Source organism: Xenopus laevis, chromosome 3L (genome assembly GCF_017654675.1).
Source record: "Xenopus laevis strain J_2021 chromosome 3L, Xenopus_laevis_v10.1, whole genome shotgun sequence".
NCBI classification, from domain to species: Eukaryota; Metazoa; Chordata; class Amphibia; order Anura; family Pipidae; genus Xenopus; species Xenopus laevis.
In genome coordinates, this window is record NC_054375.1 from 103,318,703 (window position 1) to 103,331,021 (window position 12,319).

Genomic DNA, 12,319 nt, shown 5'->3' on the forward strand with positions numbered 1-12,319 from the left:
GATATTTTGGCTATTTAACCCATTGTGTTATTAAACGTGGACAGAATGTCTCTACCAAAACTGCTAGAAACCCTGGATGAGCTGCAATACATGGTATAGACACAGAGATGGGTACTACAACAAGCCTTCAATTTTTCTATATAGAAGATTGAAAGCAATTGTAATTGCAAGTTGAAATGCCATCGAATTAAAATGCTAGAGAATTTCCTTAGTCATTTCTTAAACTTTTTACCTGCTATAGATTTTATTTCCCACTGCAGGCCAATTCATTACATTTGTAACAAATGAGTTGCAAATTTGTTTCAAGAATTGCAGTTTGATGACAGATGTTGGATCAATGAATTGTTGGCCCCAAGCTGGCTACATAAAAAAAGTTTATCTTGCAGAAAAAGAGCCAGATGCACATTGCCTCACTTGCACATACATAATGATATCTACAAACTGTCAATGGGCAATTAGTTGGAAAGTGGACTAAAAAGAGCTCTGTTTATACCAGCGCAATGATATCTGATATTATATTTACAATAAGGAGAACAGTGCCCTCAGCCTTTCCCCAGTCACAAACAGAAGCTGTTATTCCAATGAGAGAGATTCACTGTGCAGAATAATTGCTCTGCTCATTAATGGATCCACGCAATACTGAGTCACAGGCATTAAACATAAAAATCGAATGGTATCCTAAAAGACAGAAACAAATTGGAAAATGGCAGGGTCACACAATATCCATTTCTCTTCAATTGTATGGGTGTTATTAATGACAGATTGCCTCTTCTGGTAAGCCACATCTAAGAAAATGGTAAATACTAGTACAGGTATGGGATTAGTTATCCGGAAACCCATTATCCAGAAAGCACAAAATAATGGGCTGTCTCCCATTATTTTATCCAAATAGTCCAAATTTGAAAAAAATTATTTCCTTTTTCTCTGTAATAATAAAACAGTAGCTTCTACTTGATCCCAATTATGATTTAATTAATCCTATTGGAAGCCAAACCAGCCAATTGGCTTTATTTAATGTTTACATGATTTTTTAGTAGACTTATTGTATGAAGATCCAAATTACTGAGAGATTCCTTATCCAAAAACCCCCAGGTATGGATCAAGTACAAGGTGATGTTATTTTATACAGAGAAAAAGAGAATCATTTTAAAAAATGTGGATTATTTGGATAAAATGGAGACTATGGGAGACGGACTATCTGTAATTCGGAGATTTCTGGATAACAGGTCTCCTGATAACTGATCCCATACCCATATGGCTTCTGTGCCTAACAATTACTGTCACACAAGAAAAGACCTTGCAGCAATGTCGTATTTGCTCAGTAATTATTTAAGATTTAAGGTCTGGATATTTAATGTTGTGAGAGACGAATTATTCAACACTGGACAACAGCTATCACTCCATATATGTAGCAGTACAGCACCTGGGTGTTCTACTAAGGAATCTACTGTCAATATAAAGCAGGAAAGTTCTCACTACAGATGGGAGAATAAATTCGGCATGGATTTGCAGCGAATTTCCGCATTTCGTGAAAAATCCGCCACAAAAAAAAATTGCTGCACGTCAGAATTGTCGCGGGCATAAAATTGTGGCGTGTCAAAATTATTCGGACGCCCATTGACTTTAATGCATTTGGACAAAATAGTTGCATGCCTAAAAATGGTCTCTCGCGTCAATATTGTTACACATCAAAATTATTTTGATGGCCATTGACTTCGTTTCGCATGACCATTCAATTCGTTTCACAATTTTTTTTTTCCGACGTTTCGCAAATTTTGCCGTACATTTGTTAATTTTTCGGAGAAGCAAAACACCACAGATTCACCCATCACTAGTTCTCACATACGATGTTTGTAACATGATGGGCAGTTCTAAACTCTGAAAAAAATCTGTACAGAGATATGCTAAGATACTGAACATGTTCATATGACTGCATATTAGTATATGGATATAATACAACACAAAAAGAAAGAGTAAATTGTAAGCCATTGGCAAAAAGATGAGACATTACAGAAGTAAAAAGCTCGGAACCCCCAAAAAACAACATTTAGGGTCAGTCCACACAAGCAGATTCGGGGAGATTAGTCGCCCCAGCGACAAATCACCTCTTTTTCAGGGCGACAATCTCCCCAAACTGCCTTCCCCCTGCCCTCCGCTCGCTAAAATGAAAATCGCCTGCAGCAATGTACATGCGGAGCTTTGTTTTCCAAAGTTGCCTCACGGGGTAACTTCGGGCGACTTCGGAAAACAAACAAAGTGTGTGCATTGCCGCAGGCGATTTTTATTTTAACAGACGGAGGGCAGGAGTAGGGCAGTTTGGGGAGGTTGTCGCCCAGAAGAAGGCTAGGGCGACTAATCTCCCTGAATCTGCTTGTGTGAACTAACCTTTAGGCAGGAGACTAGGCAAGAATGGGGTCTGGATTTGTACTTGTTTGGTGTAAGCACTCTTCACAAGTGATGGGCAAATCTGTCCGAAAAAATTTGCTAACAAAATTATAATAAAAATACATTTGCCCATCACTATTTGTCACCACACCAAGTGACCTTCTAAAGCATGTCAGCCCATAAGACACACCAATAAAACTGATGCTACATCTCCTAACTGACACTTTTTTAACGCTATTGCCAATTTTTTCACAAACCATTGAAGTAACATTTTGCCATTCATCTGCTATTCTGACAATCTGCACCTAAACATTGTAATGGATATGTGTATGCATGCTTGTATGTACTAACATATGAACCTATTCTATGAAGACATGCACACAAAAACACAAACATATGCACCAATAATGCTGTTACCGTTCTGTAGATAGTACCAAAGTGTTCCTAATGCGCACATCCACTCAGTGTTTGGCTTGTTCCACGTGACCCATATGGATTGGATATATAGTTACATGCACCAATGATATTTTTAGTTACATGCACCAATGTTTTGCTTTCCTTTGGGACCTTTTCAAGGTAACTGTTATGCAAAAGTGATTTCAACATCTTGTGTTTTCATTGAAATGATGCAGCAAGAGTGTCACAACAATGCAAAAAAAATGGAGGCGATGTTTTGAGATGTGGGTATTTGAAGACCCAGTTCAACCACAATTACTGACCTTGAAAAATGAAGAACTGGTCTATATGTTTAGATATACACATTTTGGTCTTATTAAATGCAGCCGCCCCGTCTTTTAGGCATGTTTTATAAATGTATTACTGTATTTTTATTCATCCTTACATTTGTATAAGGTATGAGCATAGGAGCTGAGTTTTTAGCCAGAGTATAATTATATATATATATATATATATATATATATATATATATATATATATATATATATATATATATATATATCATGTTAAGCACATCTGGAGTTTATGATAGGATATCTGCCCTATTTGTAGTGTTTACTGATAGGATATTGCCTAGATAATTCCCCCCTTTTCAGGTAACATATGTCTATTAGTGTTCTTCTATATACTGTATATACCTAATAGAATTTAAAAATAAGCAACAACACTAGGTCAAAAACAATGCTTTTTCAAGATCTGACTTATGTTAGTTACCGGTCCAATATTATCTGAACAGTCAATTTGCTAGACAAACAGATGAGATTAAATATATTAAGAAAACAGATGGAGACGGATGTTTCTGCCAAACTATATATATAAAAACACTCATTGATTTCCCCTGCATTGCAGGCACTGAAATGAGCTGAATAGTTAAACATTGTGCCCTGTGTTTGCAATGAGCTAATGGAATTAAGATAATCTCAAAGCCTCAAATGTGATAATAGATCAATCTTATGTCATACCACTGACAGATTAGACATCAACAAAACACAAGGATCCTTAATTTGTTTTCAGACTGTTGGATGAATATGTTTATTGGTGAGCGAGTTAGGTCACCTATTCTTCTAAAACAAATCATGAGCAACTGCTTTTGGTTTGCTCCTTAGTAGGCTTTGTCGAAATTAAACACCAACAGCAAAGTTGCAGATATATATACATAAAGACATATTCATAAATATAAAAAAAAGTGCCTGTGTAAGAGGATGAGTAAGTAGTAGCGCGTTTCTGATTCGATGCTAGCAGAATATGTGTAATGAAAGAGTTAATGGCAGAGTGATAATGACACACGTGTCTGTTGCTGGTTTATGTATTGCAGATGCCTAATGCTTTTTTAGTCCAGTGTCGGAAATGTTACTGCAAAATAGTAAGATCAGTAGGTTTATTCAGAAGCTGGAGCAGAAACAAACGCATTTTCACCAACAGCGCTGTCAGGCATGAGCCTTGTACACCAGGATACACTGCTAATCACACCAACATGCTCAATAATTGTCCACACAAGGCTTTCTACACAATCCCATGCATCATTCATAGCAATCAGTCATGTAGACAATGTAGAAAATATGCACTTTACCAGCCTTTGCTTTATGCTTCATAGTATATCCATGAGACCAACATAAACACTGCCTTACTCTATACACACACACAGCCTCTACCTGATTTATAGCCACTGGAAAGTGTCTGCTAATCACCCATGATGCCCCACTATGTATAAATATACAGAAGCATATTTCCCATGAAGTGCCTAAATGGGACCATGTGACAGCCCAAATGGCAGTCCGTGTGATTTGCGGCATAGAATGCAGCAGCAGCAGCAGCAGTAGTAGCGCACAGGTAGCAGCAGCAGCATGTGAAATGGAGCGCGCCCACTAGATAGAATGTTACATGCACACACTTGAGCGGCTGCTAGGATGCCATAGCCCCCGGGAAAGCAGCCATTGCGTGTCTGTACACTCACCACAGCCTCCGCTTGTAAGGCAGCAGATTCCCTCTGTTGGAAGGAGTCACTCCGATCGCCATCTGCAGCACAGTCAGGTATTTCTGGTATTTCATTTTGCCTCCCCCCTTGTTTCTCCCCTCCGATGCCCCCCCTTAAACCACTGCATGCGACCATGAAATTTGCATTCCCAGGCATCTGCCGTGTTGCCCTGTGACCCCCTGTCGCCTCCTTCCTTCTCCCCGACTGTCCTCTCCCCTCGGCGTGTCTGGTCAGCAGAGCGCCATTTGTGAGCGGCAGATAGAGATACCATTGACAGCTAGAGGTGGCAGCTCCCTCCTTCTTCCCTCTCTCTCCTCTCTCCCCCTCCTTCCTGCACTGTGTCACAGCAGCTCAGACAACAGCCTGGCCGCACAGCACGGCTACGACAACCAAAACGTTAATACACAATATTTCCTTTTCCCCCCCTTACTGAACAACAAATAACATTATTGAATAAGGGGTTATCATTCTGCCCAACAAATCACTGTGACTCTTTTACTTTGGACATAGATATGGAGAGGTTTTTTAGAAGCCTTAGGGCTAGTCCACACGGGGAGATAGCCACGCGTTTGCGGTCGCGGCGACAAAGCGCCGCGCCAGTCGCCGCGACCGGCGCAGGCGACAGTTTTGTATGGGCGCCTATGTAAAAACGCCTGTGCTAACCACACGAGGCGATGCGCTTTTCAACAGTCGCCTGAAAATGTCGCCTGCGCCGGTCGCGGCGACTGGCGCGGCGCTTTGTCGCCGCGACCGCAAACGCGTGGCTATCTCCCCGTGTGGAATAGCCCTTAGACTTAAAGAGATACTGACACCTTTTTTTTACATCTATTATAATATTGGCTTTGCGAGCTACTTCTAACTTTGCCATAAAGTATTTGCATGATGCTTTTACATTACCTGCCTGATCCCCCATGTTCCTGTATGAGGGGGCTGCCATATTTGTGTAGCAGGAGTCCGTTAGCATTAGAAACTGTAACTAACAGGCTGAGATGGGACAGTCAGGTTGGCAAAGTCAGAGAGTCAGGCTTAGGAACTTCAACTAACAATTATATACAAAAAAAAACTCTCAGCAAAAAATGATCAACATGACCTATAGGTAACATTTAATGTACATTCATATGCTAAAATTCATTTTTTAGTGTCAGTATCACTTTAAGTCCTTTTTCAATAAACCCAAAGCCTTTGAATCCACCTATTGTAACACTGGGTTGGGACATTCTCAATTAAGCTTGAAAAAGCTTGGCTTACGTAATAAGAGCACATTTGTTCCTCCACCAGGTGATAGTGCTGTGGAAAACTATATAAAATTGGTTAAGAATTATATTGAAATGTTTAAAAAAAAACCCATGTTGATATCACTCCTGCTCAGTGTCGGACTGGCCCACCGGGATACCAGGAAAACTCCCGGTGGGCCCAGGTGTCAGTGGGCTCTCATGCTGCTAAATATTTGGCCTATTTCATGGCCATTCCCTATTTCTATGAGGACAAAGAGGCTAAATAGATGGAAAATAGATTATAGTAGGTAAAGAAAAGACACTAGGAGAATAGAGGTTGAGAGAGGAGAGGAAGAAAAATAGTACTAAGAGTGGGCCCCTGGTCTAAGATTAATTGGTGGGCCTCTGGTCAAAGGTTTTTGGGTGGGCCCCTGGTGTCCCAGTCCGACACTGCTCCTGCTAATGTGACATACAATATGTCTAGGAATGAACAGCAGGAACTGCGTATTTTGATGAACAATCCAGATCTAATATTTAAACCAGCTGACAAAGGGCACTAAAATGAAAAACCGCTGGCGCTAATCACACGCGGCGATTAGTTTTCCGAAGTCGCCTGAAGTTTCCTCGTGAGGCAACTTCGGAAAACAAATTGCCGCGTGTGATTAGCGCCGGCGTTTATTTCATTTTAGCCGGCACAGAGTGAGGGAAGTCGTTTTGGGAGGTTGGATTGCCGCAAAAACTAGGCGATTAGTCACCAGGCGACCAAATCTCCCCAAAACGCCCTGTGTGGCCTGATCCTGAATATAATCTTCTATTTCTAAAGGTTTTCAGTACACATAAATGATGGGTACAAGATACCATGAGGAGATTCCACATGGAACTATCCTCTCCGGGTAAAAGGTACCACAGTCTCTACAACTTAACGTTAATTTTTTTTTGTTTTTAAATTTGTTCACAATTGTTATACGTGAGATAATATTATCTTTTCACTAGCAGAAAAATATGACACCATGGAATATGGACTAATATGATACATAAAAAGCAATGCAACTTGGACTTTATTGAATCTAAATGTATTTTATTGTGGAGTTGAACACTGTCTTCACATGATTGGGAGTGGGTCCTGGTATGGTAAACTCCTCCTAATGTGGGGGATAAATACTTTGTATGTTACACTATCAGGCAGGCTTGAGAAAGGGCAAGACTAAGCCCAAAACGTTGCCTGTTGGTTACTGACCACACAACTTTTTCACTTGTGCAAAAAAAAAAAAAAAAAATTTCAAAAAAGCCTGTTGGTTAATGACCAATAAACACATCTTTTTCACTTTTGCAACCAAAAGGTGCTGCAGTAATTTCTTCTCAGACAATCCTATTAGCTCCTAGAATAGCGTCCCATTTAATCCCCTCTCTGTTAGTAGGTCTAATGAGGCTTTGATGCTGATCACCTTGTTATCAAATCCAAATTAGCACCTGGGTAGGTCCCAGCTTTTTGGCATCACTGCAGAGGGCACAGGAGAAAAGGGAGAAACTAAGGATAAATACAAGTCTTAAAAGGCCACGTCCATTTTTAATTGCCACACCCACTTTATAAAGCCAGACCAGAAAATAGACCACCAAGTACCACTATACCAAGTACCATTATATACTAATTGCATAAAAGTAAATATAATTTAATAATTTTGACATCTTAACCAAACCAAGGAAACTCATAATATGTGGAGGGGGCATTTAGGGACCCTTAGAGATACACAAGGCACACCTGGACTCTCCTTTGAAGTTTACCCTGGTGCTGCAGAGTTTAGGAGGATGGCTCCTCCATCATAAATAGAAAGCACTGAAAACTCCAGCATACAGGTAGTTAGTACTCTGTTAGTATGTCTAATGAGGCTTTGGTGCTGATCACCGTTAGTAGGTCTAATGAGGCTTTGGTGCTGATCACCTAGTCATCAAATCCAAATTAGCACCCGGGTAGGTCCCAGCTTTTTCGCATCACTGCAGAGGGCACGGGAGAAAAGAGAGAAACTAAGGATAAATACCATTCTTAAAAAGCCATGCACATTTTTAATTGCCACACCCACTTTATAAAGCACACAGACCAAAAAATAGTCCACCAAGTACCATCTACAGTAATTGCATATGATTAAATATCATCAAGTTATCCAAGGAAACCTGGGGGCATTTAGGGACCCTAAAAGATTCACAAGGCACACATGGACTCTCCTTTGAAGTTTACCCTGGTGCTGCAGAGTTTAGGAGGATGGCACCTCCATCATAAATAGAAAGCATTGAAAACTCCAGCACACAGCTATTTAGTACTCTGTTAGCAGGTCTAATGAGACTTTGGTGCTGATCACCTAGTCATCAAATCCATTCTATGATATTCTATAACATACTATATGTACTTAAAGTTAAACCACCACTTTAACAGGGATTTACCCTGTGTTTAAATGTGCCAAGCCAAATAACAACCATGTTTCAGGGCAGGCACCTTCATCAAAGAGGCCCACCCATAAAACATTGTTATTGTTTGTCTTGGTAAAATTAAACACAGGGTATTTTCCTGTTGAGCATTCTAGACTTAAAAGGGGGTACTGGACATAAAATTTTTAACACATATTAAGAAAGCATCAACATATTACACAGCACTGTACTATAGATGGGTGTGTATATGAAGCATACAAATTAATACAAAATCTGATTGATAAAGGAGGTAAAGCTAGTCATGGCCAATAGCTCACAATCTAAAAGGTGTGGGGATGGGCAAGGCAATAATTCAGCAAAGTGAAGTTAAGATTCCATTGCAGTTAGCAGATGGCATAGAGTATATCACATGTATGCTAAATGAGGGCAAGCTCCTCTACAGAAATGTAGAGAGATTGGGAGAAGTCAGAAGAAACATGGAATGGATTTCCAGAGAAGGGGTGCAGCTCTAGTGAGGCCTTAAATGCATGGTTGTGAAGAGGTAATGAGAAGATTGTAATGAGAAGTTTGATGAGTCCTTGGATATATGGAAGCCCAATCTAGAGATTGTGGGAATATTTTTTCTGGTTTTAATAACAGAACAGTGGTCTTGGACACATTTGAGTCATGTTCCCTTTTGAGGCCCAACATTTGACCAGGGTTCCCATTAAATAATTAGATCCCAAACATACGACAACATTATGTATCAGCCATAATCCTAAAGTGCTGCAGTGTATTAGCTATTTATCCATAGTTGTTCTGATTGACCTTCAGGATGGCCTTCCAGAAGTACCAAACGGTAAAAAAAGGCTTTCTACTCAAATATGCTCCTAAATGACCTTCAGATTGGACCCTCCCCTAGGAAGCCAACCCTACAGATGGGGGACCACTGCTATAGGGGGTACATATCACTAGCCAAGAGTTATTGTCATTTTATCAGACGTTTATACATTGTGTGGCTGCAAAATTGGAAGTGAGCAATTGTAAGGGAAACAACTCACCGACGCCATTCCTCGATCCAAGATGGGGGCGCCCTGTCCTCCCACATGGTTCTTCCTGGTCGCAGCACTGTGACGCCAGCTCCTTCTCGCCAGCCGATTGGACACCAGCGCCGGAATGGACACCAGCGTAAACACGTCAGCATAAACACACCAGCGTCAACGTCATGACGTCATTACATCCAATTTTGGCACCAAAGGAAGCCTATTTAAAGGAGCCTGAAGACTGCAACATAATATAGGTTTCGCTTTGTGCATTCCTGGGTGTGATTCTAGTATTGTTATATTGATTCCTGTGTACCGACCTTTGCCTGTTTAACCGTTTTAACCCTATTCTGCCTGGATTGACCTCTTTGCCTGGACTCTGACCATTCTATTGCCAAACTCTTTTGTACCTTGAACTTTGTTTGATGAACTGCCTCATCCTTGGTCCGCACTCCATACTGAGCCTTCGGCCCCTTACAGCAATCCTGTCAAAAGCATATAGCCATTTTACGAGGATGTGTATTTGTTACCCCATAAATAGAGTTCACAAAATAACTGAAAAATTAGCCAAAATGCATTGGGGTTAATGGGAAATTATAGTGAAATTATATTGCAGTTAGGGCATATTTAGCTCTGCAATAACTTATGCATTGCCCTTTATGGTTAGAGATGCTCCTTTCCAATATGTTACAACTGAGATAATGAGGTTTCCATGTTGCCAATTATCCCAAACACAGTGCCCAGACAGCTCCTTAGGACAAGGTGAGGGCTCCAATACCATTGGCTGATGTGAAAGGAGAATAATAATGACATCCACATTATTATTTTCAGTGCAATAGAAAGTTTTTTTTTTCTTGCGAAACGGACCACATGGCAAAATTCGAATGCAGGTATGCAAAATTGGTTGCCGCTAGCGAAACGGTAAATGTTGACGCAAAACTGTACAGGATGAAGAGGTTTGCTCGTTCCTACCAGTGATCCCTCCAACACATACACGCTGATCATGTGCTTAAACGTGATTAAACATATGACCTGTAAATACTACCTGCTGATTGGTAGGTATGAATTACTGCACCTAGTGCCTTTTTTTTATATATGGGCGTATCCAGACAGATTAGGGTTGTACAGCAGCCTGTAGAAGGAAGGATAGATGGATTCATTAAAAACAAAAATGGGCAAACAAATGTAATTTTCACCATTCTCTATTCATGTCAAATAAATTCTAAATTGGGATCCATGAAAATGTAGCGAAGGCGTGTGCTACTTACTCCCTCTGAAGGGCTAAAGGTGTGACTTAATTTAAATCTCACCTCACCGGGCTAACTATGTTGTTAAATCATACTTCACGTTTCTGACCTTTTTTGAGACTGCTGAGAATCCAATTTCATCACTCATCAGTCAATATTTCTGGATAGCCTCTTTTTATATTCACTCTCCAGAGCCCAAGAGAATATAATTGTGGCACATGAGATAGACTCTAAATTGACACCCCTTAGCCTTTATTGTAGGCCTTTGTCTCATCATTCATATATAAAGTACTCTTTGCAGTTAAAGGGGTGGTTCACCTTTAAGCTAACTTTTGGTATGTTATAGAATGGCCAATTCTAAGCAACTCTTCGGTTGGTCTATTTTTCGTTTTTTAATTATGTACCTTCTCAATTTTTCAAATGGGGTTCACTGACCCCATCTTAAAACAAATGCTCTGCAAGGTTACAAATGTATTGTTATCGCTACTTTGTATTACTCACTTTCTATTCAGGCCCTCCCCGTTCATACTCCAGTCTCAAATCCATGAGTTGCTAAGTTAATTTGGACCCTAGCAACCAGACTGCTAAAACTGCAAACTGGAGAGTTGCGGAATAAAAAGCTAAATAACTCAAAAATAAAAATAGTTAAAAAAATGAAAAGCAATTGTAAATTGTCTCTACATCATAATAAAAGTTAACTCAAGATTGAACAACCCCTTTAATGTAAATGTAGTTGAGAAGATGTCTGCCAATACCATTGTTTTCACCCCAACATTTAGGGGTAAAAATGTAAAAAATGTAAAATTGGAGCTCACCACAGTAAAATATTGCCACTCTCTATTCATTCCTGTGGGATTTTAAGTGGTGTGTTTATCAATGGATGAAATTAAGTAACAGTAGTCAGCATGCTCAGCAAAGTAGTCAGACAGATCAGCAGGAGGACAGGGGGCTAGGCTTAAGGTGGCCATACACGGGCCGATAAAAGCTGTCGGCAGCTTATTGGCCCGTGTATGGGGCCCCCCGACGGGCTTCACCGATCGAGATCTGGCCGAAAGTCGGCCAGATCTCGATCGGATGGGACAGAAAATCCCGTCGGATCGCGGCCGCATCTATTCGTTGATGTGGTCTCGCGATCCGACCGCCCGTTTGGGCATCGTTAGGATCCGATCGTTGGGCCCTAGGGCCCACGATCGGATCAGCCCGATATTGCCCACCTCAAGGAGATCCGCTCGTTTAGCGACATCGCCAAACGAGCGGATCTCTCCATGTATGGCCACCTTTAGGGACCTGTTCCAAACCATTAAAAGTCTGCATATTTTTTAATTGATGTACATTGCAAAATTGCTTGAAATTATGTTTACTTTTCAAAAAGCTTGTTATGTTTTTGTGGAGTTTCCCTTTAAATGTCTCTGGTAGAGTCTGCGACCCGAAACGCAACTCGCATATTTTGCCACTTTTATCCGCTAACCGACCCAGACCCGCAACTGCTTTATCCTCAACCCGCCAACCACCATCAAACAGGAAGTGATGGTGCTGCAAACCGGAAGTGGTGTCATCAAAAGTGGGCGGGAACAGAAACAAGTTTTGTAAAGCTTTAAA

The 12,319-nt window shown here is 40.6% G+C and overlaps 1 protein-coding gene across 7 annotated transcripts in view; it reads right to left on the reverse strand.

Moving 5' to 3' along the window:
- Positions 1-12,319, reverse strand: part of tjp1.S (tight junction protein 1 S homeolog) — a 247,470-nt gene that overhangs the window by 192,803 nt on the left and 42,348 nt on the right. For 2 of the 7 annotated variants that reach the window (XM_041586750.1, XM_041586746.1), the window contains exon 1: positions 4,796-4,905. The exons of the other annotated variants lie outside the window; for them this stretch is intronic. In XM_041586750.1, coding sequence (XP_041442684.1) covers positions 4,796-4,890 — 95 coding nt within the window. In that variant the 5' untranslated portion in view covers positions 4,891-4,905. Of the gene's footprint in view, positions 1-4,795; positions 4,906-12,319 lie in introns of those variants that run through there. 7 annotated transcript variants of the gene reach the window in all.